The sequence below is a fragment of the Euprymna scolopes genome, chromosome 1 (assembly GCF_053919585.1).
Source record: "Euprymna scolopes isolate OS-2025 chromosome 1, ASM5391958v1, whole genome shotgun sequence".
NCBI lineage: Eukaryota > Metazoa > Mollusca > Cephalopoda > Sepiida > Sepiolidae > Euprymna > Euprymna scolopes.
In genome coordinates, this window is record NC_136482.1 from 27,575,580 (window position 1) to 27,600,566 (window position 24,987).

General features: G+C 33.4%; 1 protein-coding gene across 1 annotated transcript in view; it reads right to left on the minus strand.

Moving 5' to 3' along the window:
• LOC145279993 (coiled-coil domain-containing protein 63-like) overlaps positions 1 to 22,573 on the minus strand; it is an 83,152-nt gene extending 60,579 nt beyond the window's left edge. Inside the window, exons 1-5 of the mRNA XM_080131603.1 lie at positions 22,367 to 22,573; positions 15,699 to 15,888; positions 12,984 to 13,103; positions 10,454 to 10,635; positions 1,108 to 1,295 (exon numbers count right to left, since the gene is read on the minus strand). Of these exons, the coding sequence (XP_079987729.1) occupies positions 1,108 to 1,295; positions 10,454 to 10,635; positions 12,984 to 13,103; positions 15,699 to 15,888; positions 22,367 to 22,518 (832 nt within the window). The 5' untranslated portion in view covers positions 22,519 to 22,573. The remainder of the gene's footprint in view (positions 1 to 1,107; positions 1,296 to 10,453; positions 10,636 to 12,983; positions 13,104 to 15,698; positions 15,889 to 22,366) is intronic.
• Positions 22,574 to 24,987: the final 2,414 nt, after the last annotated feature.

Genomic DNA, 24,987 nt, shown 5'->3' on the forward strand with positions numbered 1-24,987 from the left:
TTGCCGTTGCGTCCATCGCCAAACCGGCGATGGTTTAAATTAAGACTAGTCAATCGAAAAGAAGGATGACTTTCGAAAATATCGGTGAAAAAAGTGACCCAACCTTGTAGAAAAGTGCCCAGTAGAGGGTGAGGGAATTAATGTTTTTAATGTTTAGCCAATTTTTCGATATTTGTCGTCCGAAGGGTCGTGCTTCAAAACGATAACGATCTTGTGAAAATCCGTCGCCTCTGTCGAAAGTTTTAGGCAAACATACATACATACATACATACATACATACCTACATTTAAACAGACAGGTGAGATTTATATTATAGATGTACTGTACACTTTATCTTGTTGGATCTACACTATTGTCTGTTTTCGTTGTCCTTCAATCTCTCTCTTGTTATATATATATATATATATATATATATATATATATATATATATATGTGTGTGTGTGTGTGTGTGTGTGTGTGTGTGTGTGTGTGGAAAGCGAAAATTGAGAAACCATCGTTTATATATTCATTGATATTTCATTTTTATTTGAAAACTTTCTCAAGATCAAATAAAAAAGGAACGTTGATGAATACATAAATAATTTTAGTTTTAATCACGTCGGAACATTATTCCATACTTTCTATCACACACGCGCGCACACACACGCGCGCGCACACACACGCGCGCACACACACACACACACACACACACACACACACACACACACACACACACACACACGTATGTATGTATACTTCTAATATCCTACATCTATGTGCTGATCAGCATCTCTTCATCGGTGGAATAGACTAACAGGGTGGAAATACAGGGCTCACAAATCAAATTTAATACATAATTGTATGAGCTAAGTCTATATAAATATATTATGCTCTTATCGACGTAATTAAGCACTATGCGTTATTGCCATTGTTATAGGAGTGTGCTCATCCTAATATGCTGACCTCTTAAGACAGCATCTGACCGGAAGTAAATAATATATACATAAACTCTTTGATGAATCCACACATAGGTTGATACAATATAAATTTTTGTAATGTGTGGATTCATCAATTATCCATGTTAGCGTATCACTTGTTGGAAATACTTCAAGACTTTGATGAATCACCTTTTTTCATGGAGAGAACTCTTTCTTCTTTGAACCTTCCATGGTCTTTGCTCTTTAGGGCCAGGAAAGAATCCAAACTTTTCTCATGCTGAAGACTCCGGTCGTATTTTCGAACTTCGATTTCGTGTTGAGAAGAATCCTTTTGGTTGCGTTCTTTCAAATTCACAATCTTTTGACGAGCTTCTTCTCTGGAGTTTGGAAGAGAATTTGGAAATGTTTTTAGATTCAAGTAAATATTTTGCTAGTACAATCAGACAAATGCATAACTTATAAATAGTAATACGATAAAAATATTGTATAGACGACAATATATATATATGTGTGTGTGTGTGTGTGTGTGTGTGTGTGTGTGTGTGTGTGTTCATGACAACAATACCTATTCAGTTATATTTAACCCTTTATTTATACTAATCCTTTAATTTATGAAGCTCCACAGAACTACAGAGCATATATAAATAAATGACAAAAAGTCTATATTCCTCATTCCAAAACGTTGTTCATCTTACTGTTTATTTCTTTCAGCATGTTAAAATGTTCAATTCTTGACAACACCTATTTCGTTAATTGGCTGAAAATGCGTTGTTTGTTTGTTTACGAACAGGCGATTTGAGCACTATAAAAGTGGTGGCGGGTGTCTATTTGAATAGACATTCCGACGAGTTATTTACGGGCGTCAATTCCATAGTCGAGTGGGAGAACTGCCGACTGTCAACACGACGGTTCTTGGCTTGGGAGAGATGCTAGTCTAGCGTCACTGATGAGTTGTGATACAACGAAACAGGACTGTATGCCGATGACTATATATATATATATATATATATATATATATATATATATATATATATATAATGAAATGTAGCTTACTTAATGTATTATGTTAGTTCTATATAAAGGTAAGTGTTAAAAGGCTACCACAATGCAAGGAGTGGAATGTTGTCGGTGTCGAGGAAGCAAGACAAAAACGAGTGATAGTATATACATCTCTCTATATAAATATGTATATAGTTATCCACATACAGTAATGTTTCTTTGTATCACAACTCATTAGTGCGGCTAGACTAGCATTTTTCCCTAGCCGTGGATTAGATCTAGAACCCTCATGTAGATAATCGGCAGTTCTAACCACTGAACCACAGACGGTGCTCGTAAACGTCTCATCAAATGTCTATTGAATAAACATTCGTACATCGCTTTTACAGTGCTCGAGCTGCTAGTTTGTTTACAAACAAGCAAACAGCGAACCTCGCTTAATAGCTAAATAAGCAGCAGGTGAAATAAATTTATGACAGCGCTCAATCCAAAGAGGAGGGCTTAATATATAGCAATCTGTTAATTATTTTTTTGTCAATAATAAGTCTTTTTTGTCTATAATAAGTCTTATTTGAAAAGTCAAACTTCTACATAGCGTTGTACTGTGTGTGACAGTGTTCCATAATATATTTCGAGGAAAATCCTATTTCTCAAATGGTGGATGTTTCAAATCTTGAGATCGCAAGTATGCTATTTTTTTTTTGTTTTATGATTTTTATTTTATTTCTTTTCGTATGTTGATTAGCTAGTCTTGCAGGAAATGAAACCTTCAAAATATATCTCTATACACACACAGATACAGACATACACACATGCACATATATACATGTACACACATACATACACACACACACACACACACACACACATATATATATATATATATATATATATATATACGCTCTACCACACACATGCACGCATATATATCCAAACCCTCCACCGAAACAACTATTATGAGAGCATGGCATCAGCTCCAAGAAATATGAACCAGACACAAAAGGACTCAGAAACTCACCACAGTTTGTATACCATACACGAAGGGTTTGTCGGAAAAAAAACCCTCAACGAATATGTAATCCATATGACATCAGGACAGTTTTCAGGAGCTATTCAACTCTCTGGAAGCAGCTTGTAAGAGTCAAGCGCCCTCCCCCCGAAAAAAAATCATGACTGCGCGAGCCTTTTCTAGTCTCACACAAAAACACGCGTTCACATTTCCAGGTATATTACTTGTCACATACATACGCGCGCACGTCCACACACGTACATATATTCACGTTCGCGTACATACACTCACATCCACGTGTATATACACACATGCGAACGTACACACATGTACTCACATACACGCACGCATGGACAACGTCACTTCCACTTTCAAAGGAAATCCACACATGCGCAAAAGATCACCGGAAACACCTATAAAAGAAAGAACAATAAGCGGCTTTTTTCTTTTCCAACCTGCCTTCCGAATTTAGTAATTTCTAATAGATTCTGATATTTACAACTAGAAATAAAAATAGGTTGAAGGCTCCTAAAATTCGTATTGTCCGCAAGTTAGTTACAGTACTTGAAAAAAAAATCAATTGTAAAAGTAATATTCTCATGATGGTTGAAGGTTCAATTCTCAGTGTGCGACCGAAAAATAATTGCGAATTACTTTGGACCTCTATCCAGTCATGGTTGATGAAACAGGAGCATGCTACTCCCGTGAAGGGTCCCGTTCGAGATTCCGTCCAAAATCCCAAGTTCGACAGAAGCATTCTCGACCGTGACAAGATACACATGAAGAAGGTCGGAGGTCACATCGACCGAAACGTTGTGAAAATGACGCTCAAAGATAAGAACAGTAGTCAAATAATACGTACATATATTATATTAAAATATTACTAGTATATATTTTTTTCGTTAATTAATAAATTCTTTTTTATTGTTAAATCTTCGTTGAAGTCGATATTACTTATTTATTACTATCGCTTGTTTCTGTGTCAAGTAGCTAAATACATTAATTTTAGTGTTAATATTAATATTTGTTAATTAATTTACTTTTTTACTGAATATATTTTATTTCATTATTTCTATTATTCGTAGTCAATAATACCTATTTAATAATTGATTTATCTCTATCGTTAATTGACTGGTGTTTCGTTTATTTTTATTTATTTATTGCGATCAACGGTTGGGGACGTAAAATTGCAAAAAATAAAAGTGTGGGGACGTAACGATTTAAAATCTAAGCATAAATACACACACGCACACACACACAAACACATACGTACAAATATACACATATGTATCCACATTTTCTTCTTGAAATTACAACTAATGTGTGGGAATACATACGACTAATAAGATTGGATGATACACTTTGTATGTAGAGGCACGCCTTGACCCACCAACAATAAGATTTTTCCCAATTAATAATATTAAGTAATTAATCAATTTATTTATTATTATTTAATATTTATTTGTTTTTAAATTATGATTTGGCTTATTTTCTTTTGATTCATCAATTTATTAATTATTTCTACATAATTTTGTGTGCAAGTCGAGACTAATTTAAATTTTTCATCCTTAATATAATTCATTTACTTAATTTACTTATTGATTTGACCTTTTTCGACTATTATTTGTGTACAGCGTATTTTTTCCACTTCTCCATTTTATGATGTGAAAGGGGACTATTATTGGTTAGTATTAATGCGGTCGTTGGTTTTATTGATTCTTAAAATCGTTTATTTAAGCTCTTAGCAGCCAAATTTTCGCCCAAAAACTGATTAAAAAGCTTGCTGCATGTCTGAATACCCTTTATGTAAAATCCCAAAATTAGCTGAATAGTTTGCTAGAGACCGCAAAGAGACCGCTTTTGAACTTTGACCTCTTGGCAGCCAAACTTTCGACTAAAAACCGATTAAAAAGTTTGTTCTATGTCTGAATACAATTTATATAAAAGTTCAAATATTTAAACCAAAAATTGCTTGAGTAATATGGTAGAGACGGCAGAGATCATTTTTTTTAACTTCGCCCCAATTTTGATCCCTTAGCATTTATTGTTTTGGGCTCAAATCAAATTAAAAAGTTAGATCCATGTCCAAAGAACCTATATCTAAAATTTCAAGTGTTTAGACCCAAAATTGGCGGATGAGTTTGGTAGAGTTCTCAAAAGTCACATCATTGAACTTTGACCCCCAAACAGCCAAATTTCTGGCCGAAAACCGATTAAAAAGATTTTCTCAAATTTCAATACCCCTTGTGTCAAATCTCGAGTCTGTAGATCGAAAATTGATAGAGTTATTGTGCAGGGAAATATACACAGACAGACAGACAGACACACACACACACACACACACATGCACACACTTTCACTTTATAGATAGAAGATGTATATTCTTTTTGGATAATGAAAATGCTTGTTTCGTCTCAGTAACCCTGCTTTGTTTTTACACAGGGCAGCACTTCCGAATTATTAGACTCTATTTTTTTAAAATTCAGCTCGATTCTTGTAGCATATTTATAGATTCAAAATATGTTTTTCTTCCAATTACATGCTCAGTAATAAATAGATTTCTACACGAAATGGTTCTTCCTTTAATAATATTAAAAAGAAAAAAATAACATGAAATTATTTGTGTTTGTTTTACAACCTACAGAGATTCAAAAAAGTGTTAAAAATTCAAATATATAAAAAATAAATGTTACCAAAGGCAAGATAAGTTACTCTTCTACCTAGCTGGGTGATTTTGTAATGTTTTTTACTTTAAAATGTTCATTTGGCTCGAAAAACAACTAATCCCAACCCATACACGAGCACAAGATAAATGGGCGTGTAACAAATACATTGCGGCCATTTTTCCTTGTACTCGTATGGTAACATTTATTTGTTATATATTTGAACTTTTTTATCACTTTTTTAATTGTAAAACAACCCCAACCATTTTTAACGCTTATGCAACAATTTTTTTTATCACATTATGTTCTTTGACGAAAAACGAAATCATCCACAGAAATTCATATTAAATTTTTGTGAACACAAAATTATCGATTATTGCAGTCAATTTGAAAAAAAAAACTTCATTCAATTCAGACTCGTATTTTTATTTCACTTATTTGATTTTAGCTAACTATAATTATGGGCTTTACACGTCCAAATTCTAGTCTATATTAAATATTTACTTGTTTTTAACACAAATACGTAGTTAAAGCAAAATAAATTGTTTTGTCTATTAAAACAACTTCCAACAATATCGATAATGTTTACCCATTTATTCATATTTTTTATTATCACTTATGTCTGAATTCATTTTTTTAAACATGGCGTAAATTATAAATCTATGACGTCACACCAAAGCTATAATTATTTTGTTAATGTTTTAAGCTCTATTTATAAGTAAGACCAAATGGTTCAGTTAGTAGAACGACAGACATCTCAAGGTTTCGATTTCAGTTTTGATCATGCCAAGCGCTTTATTTATCGGGAAAATCACTTGAGTGTGATCAGCTAGAATCGAAACCAAAACATTTACCGCTCTAGCCGCGTTCTCCACCGTTTGAGCTATCAATAGATAGATAAGAAAGATTTAAAACTAAACCACTTCAGACCATAAATAAATTTGCGCATGCACAAAACTAATAAAAATATGTCGACAAGTTGAAATGAACATTTTCAACTTGCTGACATATTTCTGTACGCGTTATTCATCCATCTAAACATTAATTTTACTCATAATAAACTATGCTTGGTGTATGATTACTATTTCCTATTACGTTCAGTGTTATGTGACCAGTAATTTAAGAGTTTATCGGTTAAATATTTTCACACAAATGCACGCACATACACACATCTACTGTTTTATTTATATAGGTAGTGTTAGGATTTTCCCAACTATATGTGGTAACAAAATAATATGACGTCATCAAGAAGAAAGGAACACAGCACAAATAAAAAAGATGTTATGAAAAAAATTGTATTGATAGGAATGACGAGGAAGAAAGAGTGTTGTCTTGCAAAAACAGTCGCGTTTTGCGGAACTTATCTGTAAGATTTGTCAAGTTAACAATGTTTCTTTCCTGTGGAGTTTTGGCGCGGTTGAGGGAAAAAAGGGGGCCTTGATTTCTTTGGTGCTGCAATTGCTGTCGAAACTCCTCACACGTGTCTGGCATGAATGGCGGAGAGAGCTGACAGACACATGTTGTCTTCGATGCCCGAAAAGCAAAAGAGGTAGAGAATTCGAAAAAAAACAAACAAACCCTGCTGTCGTGAGGTTAATGAGGAATCTATAAACGAACCTGTTATTGCTGATTTCCACCCAATCACATCAGTGACTTCTTTAAAATCCAATAATAGTCCATATGACAATACACTAATACATGTTCGTACGTACGTAATCACTCTCTACCATATTTTTAAATATAAGATTGCTCGCTTGTCAAAGATACAGTGCAAAAAAGTAATTTCCACAATTTCATCTAATGATGTTTTCATCATGAACGTGAAACTCGAATTAAAATACACTTGCTTGATCTTCAAGACAAGATCAAAGAGCAGTATCTGTTTCGTTCAAAGAAGGAACAGTAATATCGTGTGGGCTACTTTTGCGCCATATGTCCATAAAATGGAAATGGAAATATATCATAAACTTTACAACGGTTTTGGAACTCGACCTTCGTAAGCAGATATATTTAGAAACTATATTAATCGGAGTAATTAGTATGTTTCAGATTAAAGAAAAGTATTACAATAATATCATAGGACCAGTATTTGCGCTGAACGTACATTCAAAAGACATATTTTTAAACATGACAGCGATATATACCAGATGACGGATACAGCTGTGGATTTTTCACGGAATCCTCCAAGTTGTAATGAACGTTGGAGACAAAATATTTTTATTAACTAAGGGGAAAAAAATGCAACCGTGTTTCAACCACAAATGTTAATTGCATTAGATTTAGTGTAAGTATTATTAAAATAAATATTGGAACGTCTTTCTAAAATATTTCTTTATATATATCTATATCTACATATATTGTTTTTAAAATATAATTATTCACTGACACGTGTTTCGTCGTCTATGACTCATCAGAGTGGCTGAATCTAGTGAGATTCGAAATCGGGACCCCACGGTAAGAAGCCTATATGTAGAGAGAGAAAAATAAATAAAAAGGAACAAACCGAGTTATGTGTTCATCAACGTTTCGTCTTTATTTCGAGACTCCCTCTGTATAAAATAAAGACGAACCGTTGATGAACACATAACTTGGTTTGTTCCATTTTATTTCTCTATTTTGTCGGAATACAGTTGCCATTATATATATATAAACCTCTACATACGAAATTAATTGGATCTGACTCGGTTTTCGCATCTTGAAAGTTTCGTATCCTGAAAGACGTTTTACACGTAAATTGTCTAATCTGTTCGAACACTCCATCAATTTTTTAATAAGGGTAAAACTTTAGGGGAGAAAGGTTTTCTACTTTAGGGAATCCTTAGTTTTTGAGGGTTTCTTTAGGTATTTATCAAAATGAAAGAGAAGTATTTTTGAGATGAGCTGATTTTTGCGAAATATTTTAAGTGAAAAAGGTTTATAGGTTTATCATTAAACGTGAGAAAAATTGAGACATTTTATACGATGAACAAAACAAAATAATGAGTTCAGAAAGCATATATTCATAAAAAAGATATTTTAGATGTTCAAAATGGAAGTTAACGGCAATAGAAAAAACATATACATATTTTAAAGTTTTTGTAAAAACAAGAGGGGGTTCATTGGTTGAGATATCTAAGAAAACTGAATCGATTAAGAACAGTGCATTACATGAGTCAAGAAATCGTAATCAAAACTTCTCTGCTCATTTATACAAATTATTAGAATCGTTAAAAGTTATTGCTTCTTTGATTTTCGTATTCGGAAGAGAGTTTAGCGACGAAGTTTGGAATATTTGATTTTGTTTTTTTTTAATTTTCTCCCTTTGAAGATTATAACGTTGAAACCAGCTACCAACATTGCCCTGCTTTTTATTGAAACCAACCGAGAGCTCTTTTTAGTATCCTCGTTGTTCCCTTAAGTGCAAATGTCTGGATCTCTTTTGCACTTGTTTATTCATTTATTTGCTTAGATAAAGTTTGTTATCATTTATTCACTTGCGTTTTAGTTGTTGCAAACGTTGAATATGTTTGTATCCATATTAAATGCAAATTTTTAATGCTAGTTGGTTACTTTGTTAATGCAGATTGCTTCGAGGAGTTTTAATTGTTTTGTGCAATTATTTCGTGCGCATTCTTTTGATATTGGAGGTTAAAATTTTTTCGGATATCGGCTGTTTGTAGTTATTTTTTTTGTAATACTGTAGCGTTCCATTTATTAGATGTAAGCTGCCGAGAGGAATATCGGCCCAGCTCCAATCTTTGTCCTATCTCGCAATATTACATTGCTGTGCTTGTTTTGTGAGTACTTTAATAGAACGTGTTCTAATGAACTCATAGCACTTGTGTTCCCTGACGCATAATATCCCAACTAATCCGACAAGCAACAAAATACTACATTTTGACTATTGAGTTCTTTTGATAACAGAAAACTTTCTAATACTTTTTTTCACGAACTGTAAAGATTTCTCCCTGTTTCTTGTTTCCATGATTTTATTATCATGTACAAGATTAAAGGTAACCCGAACACACACACACACACACACACACACACACACACACACACACACACACACACACACACACACACACACACACACACACACACACACACACACACACACAAGATAAGGGAGATATCTTAATATTTTACATTAATTGCTACGCTTCAGGCAATGGAAGATCTTCAAAACGCAGTCAACTGAATTTTGCTGAAGAGAAATTGTTAACTTTCAGAATAGTAATATTTAAAATAAACTTTAGAAAAAATATCAAAATAACTCGTGTCGGTAGGTCTTTCTTACTTTTGTCGGGACTCACCCATACACAATATATGAACTCTCCTAACGGCATAACTACACCGAGAGGTACCACTCTAGGGAGTCCCTATATACATTTATCTGTGTCCAAGTCTTTCTTACTGACCTTTCCGGACAACAACACTTTCAAATATAACCTTTGTAATTTTTTACAATTTTAATATTTTGGTTGATTTCAGTTGTGACACCAGAAAAAAGCCCTATTGATCGAAACGAATGCTAAATTATTCATCAAAGGATGTTGTATTTAAAGATTTTTAAAAATGTATTTTGAAAGCAGAGGAGGAAAAACTGATAAACGTTGCTGCAGAGAAATAAGAACATCATTGCTAACAGCTCACGGACCACGCATGTTTGCAACCTTTGCAAAAGAATCTGCCGTTCTTGCTTTGGTTTCTTCAGCTACAAGCAGTTCTATTCTAGCCAAGCAGACAGCCAGAACAACTAGACTTACGATGCTTTATCATTGGTCGATCTTGACCAATGGAGGTGTACTGCTATTTTAAACCACTATTGTTGTCTCTAAAAATCTACAATGTTTAATATTTTAAACTTTAAAAATCAGTTGACCTTTCAGCGTAGAAATTCGTAGCGTCCATCAACAGAGTGTTAATTTGAGAGCGTTCATTTTCCAATTCTTGAACAAGTCGTTGATATATTTTATCGTAGGTTTTTCGTTCTTGTCGGACGTCATCAACCTGTGATCGCAGTTTGGCATTGTGGGTCAGTTGTTTGTTAAACTGAATGGTCATCTATAAAATGAAAATTAAAAAAAAAAGAACGAAATGGCATAGAAATAACAATGACAAAGCAAAAGAAATAACTAAAAAAAAAACTATTTTATTTCAAAGTCGAATCAATTCTTACAACGTTCTGCAAAGATATTTTTATGGGAATCGTTAATCAGGATAATTTATCACAGCAGTTCAGATATTAGAAATTAAATACAAAGAAGGAAAACACATAGAAAAGAGTTAACCACATATTGCATTTATTGCAATGTATGGTTATTTATTGCATATATATATATATATATATATATATATATATATATATATATATATATATATATATATATATAATTCATTTTTATAACATGAATAGGTTCGATAAAGTAATTAAGAATAGGAAACTAGATCTAATATTTGTAACATGTTTTTTTTTTAAGATTAAGGGAGGTGGTGTTTGATCAACACTGCTGGGGAGCCATGATGTAATATACTGTTTTGTTTGAAACAACTGATGATCCCTTAAAAATAAATTATTACTGGTACTATAGTGAATTCGAGAGAGCAAGTTGATGCAGTGATTGCAGGTGATTGAATGACTTGCTGACTAAATAGTTTTCTAACGAATGATAAAAATTAATTTTTTTTTATAGTTTTAAAGGTTAAAAACTTCCAAGACTATATATATATATATATATATATATATATATATATATATATATATGTATATATATATATATGTATATATATATATATGTATATATATATATATGTATATATATATATATGTATATATATATATGTATATATATATATGTATATATATATATGTATATATATATATATGTATATATATATATATGTATATATATATATGTATATATATATATATGTATATATATATATATGTATATATATATATGTATATATATATATGTATATATATATATATGTATATATATATATATGTATATATATATATGTATATATATATATGTATATATATATGTATATATATATATATGTATATATATATATATGTATATATATATATATATATATGTATATATATATATGTATATATATATATATGTATATATATATATATGTATATATATATATGTATATATATACATATATATGTATATATATACATATATATGTATATATATATATATATATATATATATATATATATATATATATATATATATATATATATTGAACATTACTTTAAATGGCCAAATGATGAACTGGTACTGCCGTGAAACTGAATATCGACCAGTTCGTAAATTAATATTTTCATCGCAACTAAACCATAGATTTAAACTGATTATTTGTCACAAAATTCAACTTCAAGGACATTGAGAAGTGAAGTTTAACTGATTTAAATGTTCGCCTGGAAACTTGTGTTAGATAATAACGTGATTAAAAGTTAAATTAGTTATCGATCTATCTGTCTATCTATCTATTTATCTATCTATCACGTGATATTGTTAAAATAGTTTATATTGGGAGTTATTTATTGGTTATAGATCGATAATAACTATCTTAACTTTTAACCATGATATTATCTAACACTAGTACAAAATATGAATCCCAAAACTGGAAAGCTATCCAGCAAGCAAGTCTTTAGTTGTAGGATATTTATCTTCTTCTCACGGCAAGATCATGTGACACAAGGGTAAAAAAGTTAGATATGAAAAGCGAGCGCCCTAGACGAAGAGTACTCTGGCTTGCAAAAAAATTCTTGCGCAGCCCGACAGTATTCTCCAGTAGAAGCGCTTTAGGCGATTAACAATAAATTAAACCCTTCTCAAAGTGAAAAGATAAAGTCTGGGAGGTTGGACATCCTAGAATTGCACAGGATCACCGCCATACCTCAGTAAACGGTGAAAGGCCCACCATTATATATTTTGAAATTGTGGATTACAATTATTTTTATCCAAATGTTAGACTGCAGTTACCTCCCTTGGATTTTAAACGTCTTCAACGTTATCAAATACAATAAAACTTTATAAATCAAAAAAATTAATTTTTACTTGTAATTATTCTCTACTCGATCATTTCAAAATGTTTACTAATTTCGACATGACACGTAAGTACATAATAGTATTTTTGTTTTTTACCTAAAATGCATTTATTTGAAATCCCATTATACTCCACCCTAATTTCTCCTAATTGCTCCATCAATGATAATTTCTACTCAGCTCTCGGTCAGTCTGTAATCAAAGAGCACTACTTAGAAGATTGCTATTAGGATAGGTGTAAGTACGGGGAGCTCGTTATGGAAAAGCATGTGTTTTGGGATTTCCTCATTCAATCTGATGTACAGTAATTGAATAAATGAAGAGAGAAATAAAACGACCTACTTTTTCTAAACGGTTTTCCATGGTTCGGATTCGTTTCTCTAATTCTGCCTTTTTGTTTCCTCTGAACACCGAGTCAATCAACTGTTTTTGGCGGTTATAATCTTTTTGGACGCCATCAATCTTAAAAACAACAAACAACAAAAGAGAACAAAAATAATGGAAACAGAAACAATGATTCAAGTACAAGCTTTTTTCTTATATACATACATATATATATATATGTACATATATATATATATATATATATATATATATATATATATATATATATATATATATATATAGAGAGAGAGAGAGAGAGAGAGAGAGAGAGAGAAGATGAGATAGATAGATAGATAGATAGAGAGAGAGATAAAGAGAGAGAGAGAGAAGATGATATATATATATATATATATATATATATATATATATATATATATATATATATATATATATCGAGAGAGAGAGAGAGAGAGAGAGAGAGAGTGTGTGTGTGTGTGTGTATTTAGGCAGCATTTTTCATTTCAGCAAATATTGTTAAAAAAGCAGAAAGCTTCTATGTTTAAAACTCAAGATTGGGAGAGTCTATTATAACCAAAACGAAATATCATCATAAATAGTAGTATTATTTAAACGCTAGCTAAAGTGAAAGAGAAAGATGGAGATGAGGAAGTAAACAAAAAGAGATTAATTTGGATTAAAACATATTTCACTTTTTCCCGATTTAATCCGAACTTTATGAGTGATTCAGCAATCATATTTTTATTAAATTAACATATCAAGTACTTCAATATAATGTGCCCCGAGGAGGTCGTAGAACGTGTATCTCTTCAAAGTAAATACTCTCGACTGACATGAAAAGCAGCAAAATTTCACCCCTTCACTGTTGAGGTTCCCAGATGCCAGAAAGCTTTCTATTCTGTAAGTTTCTCCCCATTGAACTCCTAGACTTTAAAATTTCCTCCACTTTTCCGGCTTCCCTGACTATATTAACACGCAGAAATGTAAATGTAATGCAAACAGATATCTTGCTGCTCAACTCCCTACTTAGAGCGTGGCATGAACCCTTGCCTAGGTAGAGCCATCTTGAACGACTATTGCACCAAGAACCACGTCAACATTTAATTTAAATTGGATATAAATGTTTTTGTGAAAGAAGAAAATGATATATACAGACCCACATGCATAATAAAATGAAAATAAATGACACATGCGATAATAGAAGTGTCACCAGTTAGTAAGTGCTAATTAAAACATAAACAGAATTTTTAAACGAAAAAAAATTGAGAAAAAGACATTACAAAACAAAACATTTTTATATCTCACATGAAAGTTATTTTCAATCAGTAAATGTTCATAGTGTAAATAAATGTTTGGGGAAGAAAGTCAAGTAAGTAGTCACAAGTCAAAATGTTCATAGTATGAGTAGGAGTATGTGAGTAATATAGGAGTATGTGAGTAATATAGGTATGTAAGTATTTGGCAGCGTGGAATTGTGTATGTATATTTGTTTACATTATTCTTGTTAGTACGTGCATAGCTGTGAGTAGCAATTTGTTTTTGTTCACCTGGCACTGGCTAGCGTGTAAAAATGTGTGTGCTAGATGAAAAAAGTTTGTACTTGAGCCATTGAATATTTCTTTCTGTCTTGTATCGCCTGGCCAAAGGCACGGGGGTTGTTGAGTAAATGTTTTTGGAGTCCTCTTCGAGGTGCGGTCGGCTGAAGAAGTGTTCCTTTTTGGCGGTTTGTTTCCTCGTTTTATAGGAGTTTCTAAGGTCGCATTGAATTATTACTTTGGCATATACTTGTTACTTTTAGGGTTTTAAACGATTTCATAATTGGTTGAAAATAATTTCAGTTAACACTTTCATGTGAAAACCTACTTGCTTTTGAAAATGGCGAAGAAAGCGAATCTAAACGAAGCAGAGAAAGAAAGAGAGTATGATATTAAAATTGTTTGATTTATAGCGTTCGTTTTAGCCAATTTCTCAGCAGTATGTTAGAAATAGTTTTTTTTTAAATATAGGTTGCTAGTCTTTCTCTACTCCAACGTTATTTTTATGGTAGTGCTCGACTGAGCTTCGATCTACAGTTCTTCACTATAAATCATTTATAATAAAAACTCGTCTAGTTCCAACAAGTGTAAATAATTTTCCGTTCTTCCTTTGTGTACTTAAAACTAAAACACCTCCCTTTCCTAAAACTACTTATCTATAGAACACATTACTACGGTGTTGCTTGCCAGCTGACAACAAAGTGGTTGTTTACAAATTTAGTGTTATTGTTATATCGTCTTCTTAAATAATAAAATTATACTCAGTTTTAACTTCCCTTACCAATCTCTACGATGTGATCTCACCGTCTACCCCACAAACTCATTAACTTTGATCCTCGAGTAGCATTTGGACCTCGATAAGCAGCGACACGTTAGCACATAAAAAAGATATTTCTGAAAGTATCCTAATATAAAATAAAGTCAATGGAAATTATTTTTAGTAAAAATGATCGTAATTTCTATCTTTTTCCAACAGTTGGATTCAGAACTTAAAATGTAACTCCTCCACTGCCCCAAGGGGATGCTCGGGACCATGATGTCTATTTTATACTTTATCAGCCTAGTGCTTTTCAAATCGATATTTCTCTCTCCAAAATTAACCAATCAGAAGGAACGATAGTAGTAGCACTCCCCTTTCTCTACGTTTTTTCAAATTAACCAATGAGAATGAATAACTTACTTGATCATCCAATCGGTTGATGGTTTCTTTGTCCTCTTCGATGCGTTTCTTTGTGTCGTTGTACATTCCAACCAATTCCCTAAAACGCTTCGAATCCTTCGGGCTCATCTCTTCCTGTTTATTAGTGTTGACCAAATGGAGAAGAAGCTGGATTTCATCGTTATCACGCTTCAACAGTTCAAATTCGGCCCTAAAACACATCAATTACAGATCTTTAATCATTACGGCCAGCTTTAAAAAACCCCACAGAAAATCAATGCAAAAATACAAATAATCTCTTTACATTAGACATAATTTTCTTTTTCTCCTCATTTAAAATTTGCGTTCGCTTCTCCAAACCACACAAAACCTTCTGTCTAACGTTCTATCAAGGAGGTTACTAATATTACAATAAACAAATCCATTATCTTATAGTGCGTGTGAGTCTGTAGCGATTTAATCTACTATTTTCACGTAGACATATTATATTTGGGGCTTGAAACAATTTCCATTGGTTAGAAAATAGTTTGAGTTCATACGTTCCTGTGAAATGTATTTGCTTTAGGAAGCAAGGAAGAAAACGAATGCAAACGAAATGGTGAAAGAAAGACTGTAAGCAATTAGAGCCATTTGCTTTTTAGCGTTCGTAGGAATCACTTCGCGATTAAGTGGCGACAAGCCTCCACTAAAGTTAACATTTCATCTGACGAAAGCTCATGAGTAAGAAATTCGATACACGATTAACATAGGAAAATTAATTTTTAGGCAATTATAATGATTTCCGTATGTTTTAGAACCATCTTTGTTAATGTCGCAAGAAGAAATAAAGCGACTCGGCATGTGGTAGTAGTTCCATACGTCACCGTTCACATCACTGTTATCATCGTTCACATCACTGTTATCACTCCACAAACGATGCCTTCAAAAGAAAATTAACCTTTTCCCCACAATGTTAATGTTCGGTTTTTAAACTTACCAATTCGAACGTTTATTACAAATCTACATCATGCCAATCGGTTTAAAATGTATTTAAAATGTTATTAGCTGCGTGGATTCAAGGTATATTATCGGTCACATGGTAGTTGTGATAAAATGAACTTTAACATGCCAAAGTCGCAAATGTTAGTGGAATGTGTGCGCACCATAAACGACTTAAAACTTAAAAAACGAACCATCGTTTTATATTAGACGTCATTTTCTTTTTCTCAGTTGAAAATTCGAAATTCTATCCATTACTCCTACATTAATTGACTACTTGGCCTTTTTGGCTAAGATCAGAGTGTAGTATCTGTTCCGACAGATACTGCAAGCTATGACTAGCTATGACTAGCTATGACTAGCAAAGACCAGATGTGGGGGCAATCCCACATGCCTGACCTTTAACCAGCTCCCATTTCCCACCTCTCGGGAGCTGGTCCCCTTTTCCCTTCCCCCTCCCTTCACTCCTCACATTAAAAATTGGCCTTGTGCCTAATTTGCTCGGTGGGGGAGCAAATAAATACCATCTGTTCCGACAGATACTGCAAGCAAAGACCATATGTGGGGGGAACACATATAAGACCTTGGTCAATGTAGGGGCAACCCTTCATACCAATTGTCACTATCCAGCTCCCCTACCCCCCGGGGAGTTGGTCCCCATTTCCCCTTCACTCCTCACTTTAAAAATCGGCCTTGTGCCTAATTTGCTCAGTGGGGGAGCAAATAAATACCTCAAAGTGTAGTATCTGTTCCGGCAGATACTGCAAGCAAAGACCATATGTAGGGGTAACCCCACATATCAGACCTTGGTAAATGTAGGGGCAACTCTTCATACCAATTGTCACTATCCAGCTCCCATTTCCCACCCATCGGGAGCTGGTCCCCTTTTCCTTCCCCTCCCTCTCTCTCCACATTAAAAAACGGCCTTGTGCCTAATTTGCTCAGTGGGGAAGCAAATAAATACATCTGTTCTTCAGATGCTGCACCTCCATTTCTTGTTCTCTTTCAGTGGAGGAACAGTCCTTCACGACTGAGACAATTTTTTATTTTTGTACCTTTTTTCCACGTTAAAAAATGACCCTGGTGTCTAACTCTGTCCCAAGTTGCAATTTTAAAAATAAAAAAATATATATCCATATGACTTGGGTGCATTAGCTTGAATCGAAACCGGAATAAAAACTTATGAAATAAATATATGTATATATATAACTTGAGTTCTTTTTTTCTTTTTAGCTATAATCGAAACCGAAATCAAAACTTATGAAGAATTCATGATAAAATTATTTATTTAAAAAAAAAATAGATGACTGAAGTGCCATCAGCTATAATTGAAACCGAAATCAAAACTTATGAAGAATTCTTGGTATAATTATTTATGACAAGAAATGGAAGTACATAACAATTAAAAGACCCGCATCATTCTCTTAATCAATTTCTGCAGTTGTTTATAGAAATTGTCACATTACTATAAAATTATTTGATTTGGATATTGTTCGTGTTGTTAGTGTACAGTCATTGATGTTTTCTTCATTTCCAGGTTGCCAGAGATAATAGCCATTTATTTTACTTCTTAACAACAATCAAAATCAAAATCACTGAAGGAGAAAAAGAAATTATAATAAAAGAATCGATCAAAAGGATTTCCACTTTTGTAATTGCCCGAAAAATAAATTTTATTTCCTATTTTTACTAATAAACGTTGATTTACTTGTTTTAATTGAAAAGCTTTATTATTCATTAAAATGGAAAATATTTTCAAATTTTCACCGTAACGGAATTCGCGTGTCGTTGGTCCGACTCTTTTTATGAAGACTCATTTAAGGATTTCACTTCCATTTTGATACAATCATAACTACAATGAGGTTGTTGTTGGTGGCCACTGCCGTCTCTAAACAATTGGGACATTGGCAGCCACAGCTAGAAATGAAATAATCTGGTTTTCACTGGCGATTAGTTTGGGGCGATGACTGCAGGTACTGTTGGAATCTAAAAAAGCAATCAAGGGAATGCGTAAATCAGTATGAATTAATAAAATTACAAAAAAATGGCCCATTAGAAAAATAATGGAAAGTAAAAACAGAAGTTTTAGAAGTTAGGGATTTTCACTGTATATCAACTGTTTAGAGCGATCGAAATCAGTGGTAACAGTCTTAGCTGTTTCCATTTGTTGTTCAAGTCTTCCTCTTCTTTTCAACTCTTCCACCAATAATATTAATGTAAATTCCATTTTTATGTCGTTTTTTGTACGTGTAAAACAAAACAATTACGACTTTTTTCACTTCACTTCTTTGTTAAGAAGAACGGCGTTTGGAATAGACATCCTAAAATCCCCATGTAAAGAACGGCTGTCGAAGTAAACAACCCTCGTTTGGGGGAAAGGCGGAAAATAATTCTCCCAAATTTAACCATGATAATCATTATCAGGATACACACTCGCAAATGCTAAAAAAAATTGAGGGGTGGCAGTGTACGTAGAAAAGAAGTAGATATGTTTATCGCGCATGCGTACAAACCTGGCAGCCAGTGAATAATATGCATGATACAGGCCTTTATATCTCTATAAGTACTTGCCTCCGCAAAATTTAAATGAAATTTTCTTAATCAGCATAGTCGAAAATCTGTAAAAGTTGTCATTCTAAAGAAAATTGTGGAGGTGGACCCAATATACAAATTTACCCCCACCCAAAAAACAAAATAGTTAACGTGTGCGCAATTTCGAGAACCAATCTGGAAAAGAAAATTAAATAAAATACTCCATAGAATTCAAAATTGGTTAAAACACATAAATAAGTGTTTCTGTATGCAATGAAATTTACGTTAAAACTGTAGCGTAGGTAATCAGTGTAAAACAATCTCATCGTCAACCGGAATAGTAAATGTCCGTCCAAGGAAAACGTTTTTTTTCAGGGTAAACTTTTATTTCGGGGGGGGGGGGGTAGGGGTAGTGCCATGTCGGTATTTTGTAATGCTTACATTCCCAAACCATTAATGTGTTTACATGTTTTTAGTATTCCATACATGCAAGCAAAGACGGAAAAAACATTATATATATAAAGGTTTTTACTTGTGCTATTTTGTTTCAGTAAATAAGGTTATCAGTATTTAATTGTCTGTTTATGAGCGGTCAATATGTTTGTATTTCTTTTTTTTAAGCGCTAGTGTCTCATGGGAAGACCGACGCCATTTTTGAAAACTTTTAGAAATGCTCATTTATTTAGGAATTAATTTCATTCTGGAAGATGAGAATGACACGTCTTAGCCAATCAGAAAGAGCGGAACATGGATAGAGAGCCTTATTATTTAGGCTTCGAAAATCGTAAAGAATATGTTATGTCTATGCATGTTTTAGCCAATTACAGAGGATGTAATCACACTATAGTATATAAATGTAGAATTGGACCCGGTTAAATCTGGTAGTGGTAAGAGCACTATATATATATATATATATATATATATATATATATATATATATATATATATATATATATATATATATATATATAGGGAGAGAGAAAATAGGAGCTTCTACCTATGTTGATGTGGTGATTGTGATAGTGTTGTTTATCGAATGTAATGTAGCATTTTATTATCAAGAGTGAATGTGGAAAAAATGGTAAGCTATATAAGATAGTGGCTATCAGCGTAGGTGTATTGAGTTTGTGTGTGGCATCTGTTGTTACAAAACTACGATTTCTTTGGTCCAGAGGGGAATTTGTGCAATTAAAATATATATGGAGATAAGGTTGCCATTTATTACTATCGATCGGTAAACATTCAGTGATTTCAACCAATATTTTATTCTTTAAATACTAGACATTAGTTTATGCTTATTTTTAGCAAAACCTTTAGAACAGAGTGCTAGATTAGATGTGAATACTGTTCCGAAATTCGGTAATGGAAAATTGATAAATAACTTTGTTCTTTGAAAACTATCATTGCTGGTCGCCGTGTATGCCAAAGTATAACGTACATCCTTTCTGTCAGTATAAAACGTGGCAGTTACATGTTAACATGGACCCGAAAAAACAAAGGAAAGAATTTTGCCATATGTTTTCTTTTTTGGTTAAAAGAAAAGATGTATATTAACGGTCGTTTCCACAACAAACCACCTGACACGTATTTCCCAAGCCAGCAACAATATGGTAGCATTCTTGCTTTCCTCTTCTCTTCAAGTTAATTAACAGTTATTTGTAGCTCTAGGAAGTTCACCCCCCCCCCAGATCTTGCCTCCAGCTTTCGGGAGGAACAAGTTTATCTCTTATTGTCTGAGGCGCCCCCACTGCAGAATGCCGATGGGACTACTCAAACCTATTTTTGTAGGGGCAGAGTGCTCCTCCTCTTGAGATGCCAGCCCATTTTACCACATTTTGGCATTGTATCATATCCTCTCGCAGTGGGAGAGTGGTAAATATGAGTCAATTAACAGTTTTTTTTAGTCTGCAGCTATAACCAGCTGTTATGTGTATAATTCGTTTAACGGTTCACAGCCTCCAGAAAATCTGGCAAAAGTCCGGAGGATTAGCACGTCTTGCATCTTATTTAAAAGTTCTTGTCATACTTCGACATGCTTAAATAAACTCTGCCGTGTCGACAAGTGCTTAAAAGTCTCTTTCTTCATTATATGTTTTTCCTTCTTTTTATTTCCTTTCTCTTTCTCCGCTGTACGTCACCTCGCGTCATAGCTAGGTCATTTGCATAGGCCAAGATGCCACCGCTGCTACACACATGTCAGTGGCTTTGTGACAAAAGAAACCAATGCTTTTCGCCCAAATTACACAGATCTTAGATAAGCAGGACATTGTAGATGCGTTCTTGCGTATATCTGAGAAGCTCGATTCGTTGGTTTACTTTGTTCCATCATTTTCTTCAGTACAGCACAATCACGTTGACACACCGGTTCTCGCCAGATCACCAAAGTTAAGCAACGTTGAGCCTGGCCAGTACCAGATGGGTGACTATTTGGAAAGGCTAGGCGCTGTACGTACCTTCTGGGAAGGTTAGGCGTGAGGCCAGCACCCTCACCCTGTAAAAAGAACTCCTCTATACAAAAGCATCTACAAAGTTGTAGATGGCCTATGCCCTCCCAGGGACTTAAAGCCTATGGATGGATGGATTATTTTCTTCATGAGGTCAAAGTTAGTCTCAGAATCAGTTTGTAAAGTGGAGAACTCTGTGCGCCATGAAGGAACGAAACTAACCTTATAATTCAACAATGTTTCTGACAAAAGGGGGAAGAATCAATATAACATTTATCTTTAGCTATTTTTTTACTTTGAAGTTTTTAACTCTTGACGTAAGGAGCTAGAAACACTACTTCAATATAAAAAAAATTCAATATAAATGTAAATATAAATATGATGAATAGATTTCGAAACATAGATTCTTTCTCCTTTGTCAGAAACATCGCTCATAAGATGTGAGGGCTAAAGGAAAGAGAAACAAGTTACGAGGTTGCCAAAAGTAAACCCAAGGTTCACTTTTTGCTTTCCTCCGTTTATAGAAATAAAATATGGTTAATTTTAATCGGACTCATCGTTCTTCCTCAAAATTGTGCTCCATCTACCAACAGAAGAATCAATATATGAATATCAGCAATCCTTTCCCATCATAAGATAAAAACGAGAAAAAAGCAACATAGTCCCTTGTATATAGAGATGTATATACATCAACTCTAGTTTTGATTCGTATTTCATTTAAAAGAAAAAACTTACTCTTGTTTGCGAAGGATGTCCTTCACTTCGTCCATGTATGACTTTCGGTTGTTTTCCAGAACTCTCATTTGTCGCTGTAGTTTAACTAGTTCCGGTTCTTGTATCGTATCCGATACTTCCTCCTCGGCGCCCGTTACGTGTGATCGCGGCATTTTAGAGTTCAGACGAGAATATACGAGATTTTAGTGGAAATTTTGTATTTGATCGCACTTTCTAGAAAAATGTGAAAAAGAAAAAAGTGTGAAAAAATATGGAAAACTGTAAAAAATGTGACCAAGTAAAAATATGGGAAAACGTAAGAAAAATGTGCAAAAATATGGAAAAAATGTAAAAAATATGAAAAATATGGAAAAACCTTAAAAAAAAAATATGAACAATGAACGTAAAAAATGTGTAACATATGAACATATTGAACAATTTTTACGCAATTTCAGAAAATTTAAATTTAAATAAATAAAAAAAGACACGCATCATAAGTTAATTGCCTTAATAAATATTTATTTTTGAACAACAAACAAAAAATTTTTGTTCAAATCAAGACAAATACTTAATTTTTCTTATATAACAAGCAAATGATAGCTAATATTTTTTTCTTAAATAATGTTAGCCGCTGCGATTTCTCTAGCTTAGCGTTTCGACAGTTTTGCGTTTTACGTAAACTGCCCAGAAAATTCCGACTATAATACGGTCCTTATTCTGCATCCCAAGTTTGTAAAATAATTCTTTTAACATTTTTTAGATTTTTACAAATATTGGTCAATTCTTTAGGAAATTTAATATTATACATATTATTTTTAATACATATCATTTTTAAACGCATTTTACGATCAGACAACACTAAGATGCTTGCTATTATTTCTATATATTTTGGCTAAAATTTAAATGACTGATTCCAATTTTCCCATGAGTTCAAAGCTCTTCTATTCACACTCACTAAAATCTCAACGTTGGCTGTAAGTTGTTAGATTTCTCTCACAAGGTTTTTGCCCTCGGCACAATGGAAGAAAACCAAACAGAAATTACAACAAGCTCACCTTAAAACTTCAACGCAAATTTTATTAAAGTAAAAAAGGTCTATGGGCTGGTAACATTCCCGAAGGGAATAATAGCTCGTCTTCGATAAAGGCTGGGTAGAATTACCGCTAACGAAATAGTGCGTCGGTTGGAGATTTAGAGGTGTCTTCCTAGTTGGATGCTGCTGGCAGGGCATACACGAGGAGTCCTTGTAGAATCAGTCCAATGGCAGACAAGTCAGGTCAAACCGTAGACCTTAATTTCGTCTTGACAGACATTAAATTGTAGCACAAGCGTGCAAATATAAATTCGCTCTACTTAAGGGCAATGGTAATTGCAATGATAATGTTCCGCTCCACATTTGGGCATTAAAACGTCTCGAAGCAACAAATAATTTTCGCTGCCTCGATTCGAGTGAAAATCCACGTGTTTCCAACTCTGCGTCTTCTCGGATTCTGATCTGAAAAGGGAATTTGGCGCCGAGAACATTCTCGGCATTTAGTTATAACATGCAATTTGATTGGTTAAAATAAATCCGTGGGTGGAGAAACCGTCCAATAAAAGGCTTGCTTATTTCTGCAGAATTTCTTACAAAGTGTTCTGATGGCAATTGGTACCTTTTTCTTTCATCTTCCATATTTGACTAAATATATACTCATTTAATTTTTATCCTTATGTTTTGCTTTGTTTTTTATGTTAATTTTGGTTGTATTATATGTTTTTATTATATCACGTGAACCGGTGATTTTCCCTGGAGTATTATTGATGGCAAGTTACCCCATATTTCCAGTTCTTTCCGCTCTATTCCAGTGTCATAGTAACTTGTTTAATGTTTGCGCACCAAGTACAACGTGGGCCAAAATGATTCGACACATTTAGAAGCTTAATAAAAACACAAAATAAGAAATAATGAAAAGAAAAATTATTTTTTTACCATATAGTCACAGTTTATCAAGACCCGGAGACCACTTAAGGAAAAGAGTTAAGAGTTCTATTTCTTGAATGTACGTATAATGCCATTTTATTTCAGTAAGTTTTATGCTTCCCATAATTGTCAATACACAGTTTGATACGTTTGTCATAATGTCATGTTAACGTTCCTTTGTTTACATTAAACTCGAATACGCCTGTCGGCAGAGACAAACACATGACCGACACGTCACGACCATGCGTGCTAAAAATAGCAATCGTTTTAACAACAAAGAAAAAACACGTAAAACTTTATTTGTCTCAAGTAAACAAAACAACAGACTTTGATTTTGAACAGATCAATATATACACAGCCAAGAAACACCTAATATATTTTTGACTGTAAGAAATCCGGCCTGAAATTAATTACAGTCATTTGTTTGTTTATCGAACCAATGTCTGTAACTGGAACGTTTTTCCATGAAACCAGCGATTCTCAGCAAATCGCGAGACTACTAGAAATCTAGGAGACTCCCTAATATCAACTTCGATGCGCTCTTGTTAAGTAAGTGAGCCCAGCAGCCGAGGGACTCAGCAACAGTGGCATCAGTAGTTTAAACATCCATTTTCAGAACTAACTACCAAACTATTAATGCGATCCAAACCGTCCTTTTAAGGACGAGTCACAAACTACCAGA